Here is an 18029-nt window from a genome sequence, read left to right as displayed (position 1 = left end):
GAAGGGGCGATGGACAAAAAATACAATCAGGAGATAAACGCGCTGCTCAACAAGGGGTGGGATATTTTCAATACATTAACAGAATTTTCAAGCTCAAAAAATATGCATAAAAGAACAAATTTGCAGCTTGGCCAAAAAGGAATCATCTTTGGCGAATAAAAAGGAAATAAAAACAATCCCTTCATTGCTGTCAGAACTAAGTTACATATCGGACACAGCCAATCCGGTGCTTAAACCTAAGTATTTTTGGAGCTCAAGGAAATACTTTATTTTAAAAGAAGAAGAAAAAAGGGAAAAGTTGAATACACTTGGTTTATCTTCACAGCAATAGTCACAAAATATAACTGGAAGGGTCCATAAAAGTCATAACAGCTGTGACTGTTGTTAGAAGAAATATTGAAGCATCTCCCAGGAAATGAACTGCAGATCACTTTTGCATTTAACAGGCAGGGGTTGGCATTCCAAATGTTAAAAGGGTTGATTTCCCAAGATTTGAGCTTGGCACCTTCCTCACAGCTTGTTCATTTTCATAGTTTTCCATGACTCACTACCATCTCCCTTACAGGGGTAGCAGAAGGAAAGGAAGATGCAAGCTCAGCTAGCCCCAACATGGGCTTCGGTCATCCAAGGGCACGTGGAGACTGTCCTCTGAAGGCCACTGTGCATCATGGAGCAACCTTCATTTACTGCATAATTGTGCATACACTAATACTTTTTAAAGAGAATAATTTACACATCCATATTCAATTCATAAATATATAATAGAGTAATAGGGTGCATGATGCTATTAATGTGTGGGCATAAATGCTGCTTAGTTTTCATTTTCCTAAACAAGGCCTTCATTACCTTGAAATAATTGAATGCTATTATCCTTGTGAAAGTGGAATAATGGACACAAAAACTGAGAAACAGTATAAACTATTAACAAAATTTCTGGATTTAAAAAAAATACGCAAATATATTTTATTGTGTTGTACAGCAAGCTATCCTTTGTATCTCCGTATTCATGTACTTACTTTGGAGGTAAGGTTTCAATGTCTCTTATCTCCCTCGTTGCTGTCATGGTAAAGCCATCAATGACATAAAAGTGCTCCTTTCCGAAAAGCAGTAACCCCTCGCTGGTATCCAGGCCCTGAACTCGAGCACAGCGGTACATGTGTTGGATCTATAGGAAAAAACATAAATAGTTATTATCAGGGCATGTTAAAAGCACTCAGATAATTGCTATCTTTTTGACAAACTGTGTTTGGCAACCCACGAATGTAGCAAGCTAAACAGGAGTCAAGCGTGGCATGAATCAGGACAGTCCAAGGTCTGAGTGGCGGCTGAGGTTAACCATCATGCATCTACCCACCCCCGCCATGCTCTCCACCTCGCCTGGTCCTCGGGTACACTTCCTCAGTACCAGACCATGTGTGCTGCAAGTGTGGCAGCTTAGACAAGCTTCCTTCTCCATGGGAGGGGACAGACACCGACGCCCTGGCAGGAGAGCAAACTGAGGCACACGTGCAGAGATGACAGTCGCGTCGTGTCCCACAGGGGAGAGTTGATCTCGGTGCGCAGTTTTCTGTCACTTAACCGTAAGCACAACAGCCAAATTTCTTAATTTCTCTGAGCCCCTGTGCACCCATGTGTAAGTTTCACATACACAGCACCGGCTTGTTGTAAGAGAGGCAGTGTGCACCCCAACGTTAGGAATTGCTGGTCGTCTTGTGTTTCGCGCAGTTTGCAGTCAGTCCTCGCCTCTCCAGCCCGGGAGCTGGGAGAGCAGCACTGCCTCTCCTCCCCGCCTGTACCCTGCTTCCCTGGCAGAGTACTGTGCCACTGTAGAAAGCAACGCTTGGCAGCACTCATGTTTTCCTCATAGGAGCAAAGGTTGCCAAAATCTCTCAATGTAAGTATTGTTTTCTTCTCAAAGTGCTGTACCCAATTCTCATTCACAATACTTCCTTGCTTAAATTCAATTCAACATGAGTCAAGGGGGAAAAAAAAATCAGCCAGAAAATCAAAGTTAAACAAATGTCAAACGAATGTCGGCCTAAACGCACTTCCTACGCTATCCAAGCTTAAAGCAGTTTCAGCAAAAACTGTAATCGGGAGACTAAAAGTTCGAAAGATGAACAGAAAACAGAAAGGTAGCGGCTAGAGAGGTTGAGCAGAGGGCAGGGAGTGGAAGCTGCTGAACAAAGCCTAAGAAGTCTTATTTACATTGCAGGGAAAAGTGTTAGTGCCCTGTTGCCTCCCAGGGGACCAACGTTACAGACTTAAAGTTCTTATTATACACACATCAATTGTGACATGTGCAGCACAATAATTGGTGAGGTGCTGCATATGTTAATTAGCTTAACTGAACCTTTCTGTAACGTTCATAGATCAAAATATGACATTGGGAAACATGGATAAACATATTTCTCTTTAAAATTAAGTAAAAATTCAAAACTGAAAAAAGTTTAAAAAAATGAAAGCAATTATAATATACTTTCTGAAATATCAAAATGTCAGTTTTCATTTCTATATATGCAATTACTTGAATAACAGACTACTACAGGAAAAAATTTAAATGTACTTTTTAAATAGCTCTTGAAGTGTAACAAAGAGAATACTTTATAGGTACACGGTTTGCTGAATCACAAATGCTGAAAACATAGCTGAGCAGCACCTAGACCCACAGATGGAATTTCCCCAGGCTCTGTGGCCTCCCGAGGCCTCCTTTCCTCTCTCTCTTTCTGTGTGTGTCTCATTTTGTCACATTCCACCTTTTGAATAATGACTCTTAGAAACAAATGGTTAATAGACAAATGTTAATAGATGAACAGTGGAAACTGCATCCAATGACAGCATCCCGGGGCCGGGCTGAGGGGGAGCCCTCGGCAGGTAGTTCTTTCTAGACGACAGGTTCTAACGGTTCAGTTGGGCCAGCCTCTCAGCTGCTGGGCTTCCCAGCTGAACCTTCCTCCTCATGGGTTCTGCTTCCCACCTGGCTTGTGCCACGCTCATCAGCTGGTCCACAGTGGGGCCGCCTGCTCGTGGAATGCGAGCTGAACCGAACCTCCTTCCTTCTTGAGTAGCTTACCTTAGGTATTCATTGTAACAATGACAAGTTGATGAATATAATTTAAAAAAAATACTCTGTATACATGCAGTTCCTTTCCTCTCTTTCCTTTTCCTCCTGTCTTCCCTGCTCTTCCCTTCTTTAATTACCCAATCTTTTCATTCAAAGGTAAACTTTATCGGATATCTGTGATGTTTGTCCAACTGTGTAAAGTAATGAGACAGGAACACAGAATGGGGCCGGCTCACAGCATTGAGGGGAAGAGACACGCACAGGGACAGTTATGAGACCCTTGTAGAGATTCACACACGTGAGAAACCACAGGAGCACAGGGAAGGATATCCAAAAGTGAAGTGGAAAGACGGCAGGAAAGCTTGCAGACAAAGCTCAAGCGGGGATGACTGGGACCGAGGGTATGCCAGTGGAGGAGACGGGCGTGTTCTGGTAGACAATGTCGGGAGTCAAGCACGGAGCAAGAACATGGGAGAAGAGACATGATGGCGTGTTAACTCAGGTTTCAAAACAGTTAGCAAGCTGAGCCTGGTAGGAGGCAGGAGAGAGAGAACCAGGAAAGCAGTGCAGTCTGTAACTGGAGCACAGGGGTTGGGCGCAAGGCTGGGGGACAGGCACGCACTGACGGAGGCTGCTTGCGGGCGGACGCAGAATCACAGGGGAATAGAACACGCCAGCCAGCCGCGTGAGTGCACCACACGGCTTGGACAGAATCCGAGCAGTGCTTCTCTCTAATGATTATAATTATAATAATAATAGCAGAGGAAAATGATGAATTAGGTAAAGACGCAATTATTAACACTGTATCTGATTAAACTTTTAAAAAAATTATTGATTTTTATTGGAAAGGTAGATCTATAGAGAGGAGGAGAGACACAAAGGAAGATCTTCCATTCGCTGGTCCACTTCCAACGTGGCTGCAATAGCTGGAGCTGAGCCAATCCGAAACCAGGAGACAAGAGCCTCCTCTGGGTCTCCCACATGAGTGCAGGGTCCCAAGCCCTGGGCTGTCCTCCACCACCCTCCCAGGCCATGAGCAGGGAGCTGGATGGGAAGCAGAGCAGCCAGCACATGAAGCGGTGCCCACACAGGATCATGACGCATGCAAGCAAAGGACTTCAGCCACTAAGCAACCGTGCTGGGCCCACATCTGATGAAACTTTATACTGCTTAATTAGGAAACATTCGAACCTGTGAAAAGCGAGCACTAAATCCAGCTGGTAGCTTGGTACTGTATTTCATTAGAGGCTAAAATATTTGCCTCCTAGACTCTTCTCTTTTAACATGCCACCTAAATGCTATCTTCGCTTCGGAGACGCACGGTACCTTTTCGCCTTCCTCCAGCAGGCGCAGTAAGGTGGCGTTGTCTGTCTTCTCCTCCTCTTCGATGGCGCTGGCCTCGGCAATCTGGTCCTGGAGCTGCTCCTGGTTCTCCTCGTCTCCTCCATCAGGGGCGGATCGGGAACGCTTCAGAGGAGGCTTAACCAGACCTAGGGCATAACAGCCAAGACGGTCACTGTGTAGTTCTTACGGGAGCAATCCAGACCCCACAAAACTCTGTCTCCAGTGTTGAGAGAACTCTGGGAGGTAGAGAGGGGCGGCAAAATGCCAGTAGCTGGCAGCACAGCTGGGTGTGGAAAGAGTTTGTGTTATGCTGGAAAATGATGGGCTGCTGATGGGCCTCTACTTCCTCATCTCCAAGACTGGGATCAGAGCACTGCCTTAGAGCACCGCCTTAGGGCACCGCCTTAGAGCACCGCCTTAGGGCACCGCCTTAGAGCACCGCCTTAGAGCACTGCCTAGGTAATTCAGGTAAAGCAGCTGGCATCACACTTCACACCTAGCAAACTCTTGGCAAGTGACAGATGATGAGAAGGAGCCTAGCCCAGTTAGCAGTGAGAAGGGTCTCTGAAGGAGACACCATGGATAAATGACCAGTCACTGTCACAAACACACCAAGTTATCAACATATGAGACCCCGCCTCATCGGAAGGCTCATGAAAACAATTTCAGGCCTCATTTCACAAGTGGTGATATGGCTTTTCATGCATGAATGAACTTAGTCAACACATCAGGTCAGGAAGAACAGGAGAGATGAAGGAGACATGTCACAGCTTGCATTCTGATAATGCAGGAAAATTAAAATCAGCTGATGACAGTAAACAGCAGAGCTCCAACGTTGGGAAGCCCTTAAACTATATTCTAGATCACAGATTTCATGAAGTTAATCTCCCCTTAGCTGTAGGAAGGAGAGTAATGTTATTCTTCTGCTAACAGTTGCTCGACATGTTTGGCAAGGTCTAGGTTGGCCTGTGCCTTCTTCCCTGACCGCTCGGTACTGGCAGTTCCGCTTGTCTTCGTAAGAACCTCACTGCTGTGTGTGGCAGTATGACGTGTCATCAGGAGAAATCAAATCCCCCTGGGAACAGCTTACAGCTGGTTTTGATGAGTCAAACCTCTGTCTAGCATGACAACTGGCCTATCATGACACTTCAACAGTGATTGTGGTTCTAGTTCAGTGTAAGTGCTGCCAAAGCAAGCACATGTGGCTTCAGTTCAGAGACGAGAGAGCTCAGGCATGAGAAGCTAGGTGTCAACGACCCAAAGAAATAACCAAATTCTGTGGATTACACTTCGTCTGCTGTCCAGTCACTGCGGCGTTGAGGCCAACGGAACAACTTGACTGGTGCAATGTCAACAAAATGAGGAGGTTTCAACTCCTGCTCAACTAGTAAAATTTTCAGGGATTTTAGGAAAAGATTACTTATTAAACTTTTAGTAATTTATAGTCATTAGAAAAGAGAACAAGTAAATCAAATCACAATTATGGATGGTGTGTTTATTTGATATGGTCACAATTAGTGTTCTAAATAGTGAGTGGTGAAGGCTTCCACTTAGTAATTTAAAAATCTTTCTAAATTTGCTTTTAATTAGACAAGTAATTTATCCTTTAGGGCTTTATTTTTAGAAGATACAAAGCTCTCTAAATTTGTGGTAAATTATAGGCTTAGAGAAGTTAACACAACAGATTGAAGAAGTTAAAACAGTTCCTTCCTCCCTGTTGCCAGACTCCTCTTTTCGTGCTAGGCATGGCCCCAAACCTACATGGCCAGAAGAAATAACCTCTGCCTCCGAGAAGGCCTTATGAAGGACGGAGAGCAGCACAGCAGCACACAGTCTCCGATGCTCAGATGTGTACTGGGCTTCCGAGACAGCTCCTTCAACACAAGGTAGGATGGACGCAGGGCAGGGTCTGTAGTGCATGCACGAAGGGGGCGGAGACCACTCCAGGCTGAGGACACATCTGTATACAAGTGTAGCATCCAAAGGCCCATGGCCATTTTAGTCAACTGTATTATCTTCTATGCTCCTAGACTGGGGATTCCTCCTACTGTACAGGAGAGAAAGACCATCATTTCGTACTATTGGCTGGTATGCAGTGACACATTTAATAGTTCCTGTAATTTCGTAAATACTTATTTAGTTATTAGGACTTTAACTTAAAATATCTGGTTCCTAAGGGCATTCTGCCACATAATTGAAAACAAACAAACAAACAAACATTGTGCCAAGGGGGTACAAGGAATTCCTCTGCAGTGAGTGAAGAAGACCTAATCGCTTTGGTCCCGATATGGAAATCAATCCGTAGGAAGCGTGGGGTGGAAACGCTGTTAAGGCTGGCCCGACTGCTTCTGCCTGCCAGTGTTGTCACTGACATCAGCGAGGCAGGCTCACCCTTGACTTTGGCGATGGTGTCCTCGCCATGCTCCGGCTCCTGCTGAGCGGCCTCCCCTTCGGAAGTCTCTACCATGGTGTCCTGGACGATGGCCGCATTGCCCGACGCCAGCCGCATGTAGTATTCCTTACTGTCGTAGCTGACTGCCCTTCTGTACCGAGCAGGCTTCTAAGAGGTAACGGAAGAGATGACTCAGAAATAGATCTTCAAGAACGGAGACATCAGCCTCAAGCAACAGATAGGGTTAAGATCTTTTCGTGTGACTTTTTTCTTTTTTTAGAGGCTTTTACTAGACTGGAAGTACACATGGTAAATCCAGAGACTTTTGGGTTAGATTTCTCAATTTTGCAATTCCATGGACTTTTAAAGGATGTATATAAGAACATATTTAGCTGTTTTGTTCTTCCCCCAAATAGACAATCTCTAATTAAACAATGCTTCTGTGTTAGCACTGCATTTCATGTGCCAGAAACTCCTTTATCAGGTTGGCACATTACAGAGAATGCCCACGACTGAGAGCACTGGTACAGGCTGCTGTCTGGACTATGAAACGCTTGCAATTTTGCTTTCACTTCAGGTAAAGGAAGTAAAACAGGCCCCCAAGGCTTTTTTCACTCGGTTGGAAAAATCACTAGGAGCATTTATTTCAGATTCTAGCAGGTGGAGACTATTCCCATAGTCCTGGCTTTCAGCACAACTCCAGAATGGACCAAATCCTTTTCCCCACCAGATGGCGCTCTCGGGTTGGCCTGCCCCCTTACAAGCTAGTAGCTCCAGTCTACTCAAACATCTTCATTGTTCCTGGCGTAAAATATAATCCATAAATGAACACAATGAAAACAGAAACAACATGTATAAGTCTGTCTTGAAGAAGAAATTATCTAGAAACAAATTTTTAATGTTTTGATATATAATACAAGAGTATTTTCATAATGATTGTCAATCTAAAAGCAGATTCTCCAATTGACATAAAATTTTCTTCTTAAAATTGTAGACGATGAGGCATTAAGGTCTAAAACACCCTACAAAATTTAAAGCCAGAGGAAAAAGGTCCACAGGTATGTAGGTTCTACAGATCAGGATGGGACCCAGACTTCTGTGGAATTTAAAAAATGATGCAATTTGCAACCAGTTCTTAAAATCTCTCCTCCTAAATTATTATTTTATTCCTCCTTTCCTGGAATGAGAGAGATTCTACTGCCTGCTTCCTCTCCAGACTCAAGCAGTTAGTATGTATCAGCTAGGACAATGCCCACTTCAAGCAGACTTATTCTGCTTCCACAAGGGATTTCCAACTGAAGCAGAAAACAGCGTCTATGTGGGTGGACCATGGAGACTGAAACATGGAAACAATTTTCAGTTTTAAAGAATGGCTCTAATTAAAGTCTTATCCCCTTTAGTGCAGAGCCAGGGACTAAGGGGCAACCGTGAATGAATGCAGACATGACGTGTAGCAAATGAATATGGAAAAAAATCTCACATGACAGCAAAGCATTAAAATGCTATAAGCTAATATTACAACTACAAAAGGCTCAACTGGATGGGCAAACTAGTAAGAATACTGTGATGCCTTAATAAAAATTGTGTAACAATCTTCTGTAGGAGAGATGATAATCTCCAATTCAAACTCGCTAGCACTTGAAAACATGTAAGCAGCTCGTGATGGCCAAGACAACGTGTTAACACAGGCGACAGGGCCAACTACTCGGTTACGGAGAATTTTTCCCTAAATATTTTGAGGTGTATTTCTGGGTTCTGAGGAGCTTCATTTTGGCAGGGTTAATTTACAATCTTTCTGGAAAATGAAAATGATGATACGTTTTTTTTTTTATGTTTACCCAGATCAACTAAAATTGTGTTTCAACAAGATTATTATATACTGAATTTTTGTTTGATTGAAGTAATACTTTTATAAGAGGATAGGCTTATGTTCTCAAAATATTTAGGAGCATTAAAGAGAGTAACTTAAAAACAAAAAAATCCAAGTAGAAGATGCTAGCCTGCCTATGGGGAACATGCTTCCCACCGGGTGAGCTGACGTGTGCAGCCATCCGCAGCTCGCGAGGGAGAGCGCTGAGTGCAGTGTGTTAGTGAGCGGCGCACAGAGCAGCCCTGGGAAGGGCTTATCAGAACCGACTGCCGGCAGCACCTCGCGACAGGAAGAACCCATTGTCCAACGGAGGAACTTACCGAGCGAGCAAACGGAAAGCCGACATTGTAAGTTAGTCTAGTCTACCATGCACCAAAAAAGACCCAGAAAAAGACCAAACAAAAATAACAAAAAAACTGCAAGTACTTTGCATTCTTTTGTGGTCATTTGTGTGGTTTACCTTTTGAGGAATGATATCATCGGGTGGCTCAGGCTGTTTACTTGGAATCTCATACTGAAAACAGGGTATTAAGTACAGAGACATCAGAAAACAAAAAACAAAAAACATAACGAGGAACACAAAAATAAAACTGAGGACGGCATGAAATACGGAGGATGCAATTACGCCAAGCAAATGTATGATAACAGAACACCTTACACCTAGTTTTTCACAATGATCAAATATGGTTTTACGTAAAACGTAAGGGACACCAAAAGTCTCCAGTCTGCAGAACAGGACACACTCTTGCAAAAATCACAGTTAAAACTTGAGCACACGCTGCCCTTGCTGGGGAGGATCTACAGGCTCTCTGTGAACTCAGACGGAAACCTGGGCGGCGGAACCTCTGCTGGCTAGCAGCACCCACCTTCCTTTCCTGGCTCCTTCCCCAACATCTGCCTTGCAGGAACAACTTGGTGGTTTAACCTTTCACCTTTCCACAGAAATCACACTTCTTTCTTAGGGGAAAGGCGTCTTCCCATAACAACCCGGAGACCTTCTTTCTGAACTCGCATGCGAGAAAGGCTGAACACACGGAGCACCCATCAGCCCCAATCAGGTGGTTTTCTGGAAAGCTTTTACAAGGACCCCGCAGCTGCCTGGTCAACAAGGAGGCCCTCCCCGCGGCACTGGAGCACACGGCAGGTGACGTCAGCACGCAGGCACTAGACAATAAACAACGCAGCCAAGAACCACTGCTGCTCATGGCTAGTATCTGAAGATGACTTTCGTATCTTTCTCTCCTTAACACATGAGCAGACCAAACTTTTTCACAAATGTCTGCTTCCTTAGGCGGGCACACATTCAAAGGTTTAACATGTTGTTACCGAATCTTTCTTTAGAAAGATTCCAATCTTGTTTCTCAAACTATCTGGGATGCTGGGCCGGGGTTTTGTGATCCCCTAGTGGCTAAAGTCCTCGCCTTGCGTGCTCCGGGATCCCAACGGTTCTAACCCCCCAGCAGCTCCGCTTCCCATCCAGCTCCCTGCTTGTGGCCTGGGAAAGCAGTTCAGGACAGGCCAAAGGCTTGGGACCCTGCACCTGCATGAGAGACCAAGAAGAGGCTCCTGGCTTCAGATTGGCTCAGCTCTGGCCGTCGTGGCTGCTTGGGGAGTGAGTCAATGGGCAGAATATCTTCCTCTCTGTCTCTCCTCCACTCTGTATAGCTGAGTTTCCAATAAAAATAGATCTTAAAAAAAAAAAAACAAGAGATCAAGAAAAAAATTACTTAATGGTACATTTAAAGTCTGTATTTTGCAATGTATGTAACATATATCTCAATAACAACTATAAAGAAATACTGAACTATACTCCATGACATGCGCAAGTGTTTAGCAAAGACAGCACTGATCTGAAATTCACACTGCAGCTCCTGCGCTGGACCGCTACATACACCAGCGTGCAAAAACAGAATGACGACTATTTCCGTCCGGCTTTGATATTCACCATAGCCTATTTGTACATCCGCAGACTGTGGGGAGAACCCATCGTTACACTCTTCAGTTTTTCCTACAACAACACATGGCACATTCCTGCCCTAACAGGCATTTCCTAATTCAACTATGGATTAATTAAGGATCCTATTTTACTAAAATGCCCAGAATTGAACAGCAATATGCCAATGATTTCAGAATTGCATGATTCCCTTTCCTTTTAACAGGTAGCCCTAAATTATTATTACAATTATGCATATACAGAAATTGAAGTTTCTCAAAGAAGTTCTAGAAAATAATTTTAAAGTTCTTTCACTTTAATTTTTTTAAATGCTGGCAATACAGTTTCACAAATAAGTTGCTTAGTTTGAGCCTTGTGATTTTATGTTGTATAAAAACACATGTGGAGACAGTGGCGACAGATTCACTGAGAAAAGGAACCTTGAAGTGAGCCAGTTAGCCTCTGTCCCCGAACAGCCCCAAATTAAAAGATGCAAGGCAAGCTTTTATCTTGATGAGATTTTGCAGAATCTAGCAACATTTTTGAGATCCTCATTCTGTACAAATAGGGAACTACACAATTTAAATCTACTGTAGATTGAAGTGGGATTTTTTAAATGACAAATATGAGATCTTAATTTTTCTTCACTAAGATTCATAGAGTTGCTTAAGAACAACCAAATTTTATGTTTTCATCATTGCCTACGACCTACAAATCAATGCTGGAGAAGTGTAATACAGACCACGCACAAGGTCTCGGACAAGCAACCCCGCAATCTTGTTTCTCAAACTATCTGGGACTACTGAGTCTGCTGTGCCAGGATTTTGTGATCCCCAGAAAATCATCAGGAGTCTGAAGTCAATGCCAACGCATGAAGGTGTTTTATTGAAAACTAACCTAGGCTCCCAGCCCAGCAGGACGGGGGAGCAGCAGCCGCTGCCAAGGTGGCTGAAACAGGAAAAGCTGCAGCTGAAGGGGCAGTAGAGGGTCCAAAATGGGAGAGACTCACTGGGGTTCAAGAGCCCAGGGTTCTTACACACGTCAGGCCAATTCCACACAATTACACAGTCATGACTGGTCAGTTTAACTGTTAACTTTCAAAAAGAGCAAGTTGGCAGGCTTCTATCGGTGTGTCTGAAGCAAGCAACTTTCAAAAAGTTCAACCCATTGCTATAGGGCAGTGGGTCTTATCTAACACTAGGGACCTGCTCCCTGAGGAGTAAGCTCTGCCTACATGACCTGCCGGGTGCCCTGCCAGGTGTCCTGCCAGGTGCCCTGCCGGGTGTCCTGCCGGGTGCCCTGCCGGGTGTCCTGCTGGGTGCCCTGCCAGGTGTCCTGCCGGGTGTCCTGCCGTGTGTCATGTAGACTGTCAGGCCTGGAGTTCACACAGCCCCCAGCTAAGTAAGTAAGGCAGAAATCACAAAAGCAGAAAACACCTAGACTCTTCAAGCTCTGCTCAGATCTTTACTCTACCACTTAGTGGCTGTAATCTAGAGGGGTTCCTTAACTTCTCAGGGTTTTAGTTCCTTATCTTAAATTTGAAGCAATAGTAATAACTATGCTTCAGTTACAACTGCCTGAAAACCGGTCTGTGGAGTTCAGCTCCCTGCACCCTGTAACTACAGTCACAGGTGGCTTAACAAGATGCCTTCAGGCCATCTTGTCACTGGGTAGATATCACAGAGGGTACCTAAGAGGCTGACACCGCTGCAGCGTTACTATGTGACATGCTGAACTGCACAGCTGTCCCTGTGGCCTGTGATTGACACAAATGTCACCATGTGGCGCCTAAGTGTACCAGCGCCTCTTTTCCCCTTTTAGGGGAGCAGTCAAGGGGATAACAGATGCTTCTCATTTTTGAAATTTTCAGTTTTCAACACTTTCAGATGGCACATGCCATAAGGTAAAAGTCGCTATTTGAAGGTGTTTCAAATTTACAGAAGATTATGAGCTAGGAGAACCAAAGTAAGAACCATCCACTTGGAAGGTTCATCATAGCGGAGTCACCTTGATGTGTGTGTGAAAGGGTGCAGCATGCATTCCATGCTCACCGTCGTTCCCCTTCAGGTCAGCTCACCTGCAGCATTTCTCAAAGGCCTGTGCCTTCCAGGATGTGACCCACATGTGAGAGATGGGCTCCACATGCACAGCCTTCTTCGTGACAGGGCTTAGGTTTCCCAGGCTGGTGAACCGTGGCTTAGGGAAAAGCTGCCAACACTGGGATTGGTGGGTGTGAGCCCCGAAGAGCTGATCTGGTTTACATCTCACACCAAAGCTTAGACATAATTTCATCAACCAATGCCATTTGTTACCCATAAAAGTACTGATAAGACAGTGATTGGGAAAATCAAAACGTATGCCTAAGCTAAGTGATAAGGGTTAATTGGTCACAGGTATAAAAGAATGTATATGTATTATATTATGATACTCCTGAATGGTTTTAATGTATATAAATGTTGCTTCAATAAGAAATATTCTATCAAATTGCTATGGGCTTAAATTATTTGCTAGAAAGGGTCACGGCATACCGGGTTCTCCTCAAACACTTGTGCTGACTTGGAGGTCTGGGCCAAGGCCAAAGCTGGGAGTCAACAAGACCCTGATCCTTCAACGGGCAGCAGACAGCCACCTCACTGCCCCATCAAGGCAGCTTTGCAGGGTTTGCATTGGCAGGAAAGCACTGCAGTGTGGATCCAGGACATAAACTCAAGGACTCTAACACGTGATGCAGGCTGAACATCTACCCCGGATCTGTCTGGAGGGGAATTCACAGCAAGAGGCTATACTGCTGCTTTGGCTTTGTAAAAGCAGGTACTCGGAAAAGGCTGCAAATTCACAAAAAGTTTTGAACTACTATGGTGCTTCAGTTATAGTGCTGTTGACACAACTCAGCATTAAGAAAAGAAGACGTTCAGGAACTATCTTCAAAAACTTTAAATCTCTGCAGGGTCGAGACCTGTAATCGTTAGAGGTTGCTTCAACCTGAAAAATTACAATTACATGTATCTCTGAGGTCCAATGTGATGTTGTGATTTACACACAGTATGCGATTTGAAGTGATTAAGTGAATGTGGCCAGCACCTCAAACACTTCTTTTTCTGTGCTGACATTAGTAATGTTCTCCCTCAGCAATTCTAAAATATATGCTACTAACAGCTGCTATGCTGTACAACACATGTAAAAAAAAAAAAAACCCTCTTACTCTCATGTTTAAGTGAAACTGCACTTTGATCGACACCTCCCTATTCGGTCCACACTGGCCGCTGGTAAGCAGCGTCCTGTTCTATGCTTCTGTGTCCGTTCATTCCAATTCCACACTAAGCAAAGCCATGTGGTGATTGTTTCTCCACCTGACTTATCGCACCTAACATTATGTCTTCCTGTTCACTGTTGGCAAACGACAGGACCTCCTGCTTCATTCAGGCTGAGTAGCATTCCACTGTGTTATTATGGACGTCTCATTTTCATGATTCTTTACCCACTGATGGACATTTGGATGGATTCTGAGCCCTGTCTTCTAGCACCAGGACAGAGGATGAACCAACTGCAGTAAGTGAGGGAAGTCAGAATATTTGGAGAGGAAACAAGTAAAAAAGTATTCTAACCATCTGAACTGCTTCATAATCCAAACTGCTCAGTGCTTATTCTCTGCTAGTTACTGGTGCAAACCCCACATTGTTTTAAACTCACATAAGGCTTCTAAGAGCCCTATGAGGTGGAAATCTCTTAACCACAATAGACAACAGGGAGTGGAGAGTTGAAGCAGCTCAACAACCTGTAATTATCTAGGAAAGTGGCAGAGCCAGGCTTCAACCCCAGACAGGCAGGCAGGCAGGCAGGCCGCAGAACTGCGACCTAAGCCACGCCCGGGATGCCCGCTGGTTACACTGCTCGTCCTACCACCCACCACCACCCAGGCATTATCAACACAACATGGCTTGTTGAATTTGACCTAATAAGGAAGAATGCTTACCAAGAAGTTAAACAAAAAAAGGCTCACAGAGTTGAAACAAATATTTAGTTTTGCATACTCACCGCCACATTTGTTTCTTGTTCTGTTTCTGGCACGTAAGGGTAGTGGTTATAAAACATATCATTTCGCACCATCTTTTTCCTCATTCTACAGGGCCCTTCTGTCATCTCCAGCATCCATTTGTCCAGATGGGAACCGATCGGAGGACCCCACAGCCCTCGCTCCCGCAGCAGCTCACACTCCATCTGGCACCACTCTTCCGTCACATACTTCAGGGCATTCTGCTGGCGCTGGGCGGGGGAAAGGCCCAAGATGGTTTCCAAGCAAAAGCAAGAGAAACAAAGAGATGCCTAACAATAACTTCAAAACCAGATCATTATTTGGAGACAAACACAGAATGTCATTTAATATTATGAAAGTAAGGTTGTGTTTATATAAGGTTAAAATAAACTAATGATTTTGTGAGAAAGTGGCGCTTTGTGTGGTGACTTATAAAAATGATTATTCTAGCATCCAGAGAGAATACAGAATATCAAGGAACAGATAATAGGAGGAATTTTGTTTCCCTGGCAAAGGAAAAATATAAGCATTTAATATTTATTAAAATGTATTGAAATGGTTAGCCTTGTGAGGGTTAACAAATGCACATGGCATTTTGAGGCTTTACCCCCAAGCCACTGAAATCGGCACAGAAAGAAATCTGACCAACAAACCGTGTCAACAAGCCAGGTTTCTGGTCAACTTCCTAAACAATTTCAAAGATTCCTTGGTGAAGAATATAAACATACAGCCATGAAAGTCAACATTCATATTAAAAAGAAAAAAAGGAAAAAAAGAAAACTCATCTTGTGCTAACAACTAAAACAGAGTCAAAGCATTTGCTTGAATGGAATTTGTGATCTGATAAAACTTCTTGTTGTGTCTAAGAAAAAGACTGTAATGCTTTTCTATTTCATGATCATGACTAGCTTACCTGATGATATCTGGAATGTAAGTATATGATTTAAGCTATAGGAAAAATAAAGATCTTTAAAAATTATCAACAGGAAAGGTTACTAAGTGAATAATCAGGGAACTCTGTACCACAGTGGTATGCATGCGCGCTTACAACCCTGGATATCTAAGAAGCTAGTGCATGTCTAGGACACAGCAGGAGCAGGCTGTCCGCAAAACATCAGTAGAAAGCCATTCAGAAACTCACCACTTGGAATTTATTTTTCACTGACATTACCGAGCATGCATGGTATAAAAAAAATCTCATCCTGTACATTTTTAACAATTTTAAAAAGCATTCTTAGAAACTTTGATATTGATTTTCAGCTCCTTGGTTTAAAGTATGACAGAGAAGGATCATTCTTACATTTTTATCAGGAACAAGGGTATGTTATATTTAAGTAGTGAATGCCACTTAGGCTCATTTCCAAATACTATTGCTTTCGAAAATGCAGCCTGTTTACAAGGAATACAAATTTTTGGTTGTAACCTCCATGGCTAAAATTGATGCTCAGGACAATTAAAATCACCATTGTGTGATGAACGTATTTCTGCAGTGTGCCCTTAAAATTTATAAGAAGGTAACAGCAGGGACAGTCTTTCCTCCTGAAGGAATGCAGAACAAATCTTTATTATGATTATGACTTCTTACCTCCTGATACTCCTTATATTGAGTGTCTACCAAGTCACGAACAACAGCAATGTGTGTGAACATCCACTGAGAAATCTCCTAACAATGAATGGAAAAAGAGTCTTTAATATACAATGGATTTCCTGAGTTATTCAGTGATGAAATGAATGCTGAACAATTTGTTAAGAAAATCCTAAGCACTGACTGTCAAAGTCATTCCAAAAGAAAAAAAAAGAAAAGAAAAGAAAAAAAATGATAAAAGGCCGCTGAGAGATGACACAATGAGTCTGAGTATAAGAGGGGTCGTGTGATGGATACGGACCACAGTAACCCAGCCCACAAGCCCTTTCAGAGAAAGCCCTGCAGCCCCAGCTGCTGAGGGCCATCTGCCCCTTCGGGGATCAGGAACAATTCTGCTGAAAATTAGGAAACTGGAAAAAAAGTATGCATGGTCTGTTGATATGTCAATCTCTGAAACTCATGTCTGGTTATGACATGGATATAAACACTGAGCGCTTGCAAGGCAATTGCATCTGAGCAAAACGGGAGATCACGTCATAACCCAGTTGCTGCTCCCTTCTAAAGTGAAAACACAAAAATGGCACACTTTGAATCCTCTGTTCGTACACATGAAGTGTATTCTACGAGAAAAATCCTACAGCTAGACCTTGAAATACAAATTCCTGTGACTGGGACCAGAGAAAGTAAGCCATGTACCTGGGTGGAGAGGCTGTGCTTGTTCAGACCACTCTCCTTTCGGTTCCTTCTTGACCCCGTCAGCTTGGAGAGGCCGAAGCCGCTGCTGACACGGGACAGCTTGGACTGCGTGCTGGGCACCAGGGCCTCTCCTCGACTGATGCATTTCTTTTCGTGAGCTAGGACATTAAAATCAGAATATTTCACATATTTTTTCATGAACTCTTTAATATATTTGTACTATTGACTGCCAAGCTACAATCTTGAACAGTAGTTCCCTTTAATTTGTGGTACTACTTTTTGTGGTTACCTGTGGTTGACCAAGGTCCAAAAATGTTACTATACTGTGATGAGAAATTAAGAGATATCTTGAGGACAGGGGAGGAGAGAGAAAAGTAATTATATTCACAAAGCTTTTATTATTGTATATGGCTACAACTGTCATATTTTATGTTAGCTAGTTTTGTAAAAAAAAAATTTACTTGGGACTGGCACAGTAGGCTAGCTTCAAAAATCCTTGCCTTGAACATGCTGGGATCCCATATGGGCTCCAGTTCCAGCCCTGGTGGCCCTGCTTCCCATCCAGCTCCCTGCCTGTGGCTTGGGAGGGCAGTTGAGGATGGCCCAAAGCCTTGGGTCCCTGCACCAGTGTGGGAGACCTAGAAGAAGCTCTAGTCTCCTAGCTTCGGATCGGCTCAGCTCCAGCCTTAATGACTGCTTGGGGAATGAATCAACGGATGAAGATCTTCCTCTCTGTGTATCTGACTTTGCAATAAAAATAATAGAATACATCTTAAAAAATATACTTATTTATTTTTTAACTTGAGATTCAGTTTAGGAGAGAGAAAGAGCAAGAGCGGAGAGAGGTTCACCCCCAAGATGGTTGCAACAGCTGGAATTGCCCTAGGCCTGATCCAGGAATCTCATCCATGTCTTTCATGATAATGGCATGGGGGCCAAGCATTGGACCATCTTGCACTGCTTTCCCAGGAGCATTAGCAAGGAAAGGATTGACAAATGGAGCAGCCAGGACTCAAACTGGCACCCATATTGGATGCCAGCCTTGTAGGCAGTAGCATAACTCTCCGTGTCATCACCTTGCTATTAATATCTTACTCGGCTTAATTTGCAAA

General features: G+C 43.6%; 1 protein-coding gene across 3 annotated transcripts in view; it reads right to left on the bottom strand.

Moving 5' to 3' along the window:
• Positions 1–18029, bottom strand: part of WDFY3 (WD repeat and FYVE domain containing 3) — a 264769-nt gene that overhangs the window by 40026 nt on the left and 206714 nt on the right. For 2 of the 3 annotated variants that reach the window (XM_040967249.1, XM_040967250.1), the window contains exons 40-45: positions 16918–17075; positions 16222–16299; positions 14639–14866; positions 6800–6968; positions 4391–4554; positions 1017–1165 (exon numbers count right to left, since the gene is read on the bottom strand). In XM_040967249.1, coding sequence (XP_040823183.1) covers positions 1017–1165; positions 4391–4554; positions 6800–6968; positions 14639–14866; positions 16222–16299; positions 16918–17075 — 946 coding nt within the window. Of the gene's footprint in view, positions 1–1016; positions 1166–4390; positions 4555–6799; positions 6969–9130; positions 9185–14638; positions 14867–16221; positions 16300–16917; positions 17076–18029 lie in introns of all 3 variants that reach the window. The other variant, XM_040967248.1, reaches the window with a different exon arrangement.

This window comes from Ochotona curzoniae, unplaced genomic scaffold (assembly GCF_017591425.1).
Source record: "Ochotona curzoniae isolate NIBS_2020 unplaced genomic scaffold, NIBS_Ocur_1.0 scaffold_4506, whole genome shotgun sequence".
NCBI classification, from domain to species: domain Eukaryota; kingdom Metazoa; phylum Chordata; class Mammalia; order Lagomorpha; family Ochotonidae; genus Ochotona; species Ochotona curzoniae.
The sequence above is the reverse complement of the archived record's forward strand: the minus strand, read 5'-3'. Positions and strand labels throughout refer to the sequence as shown.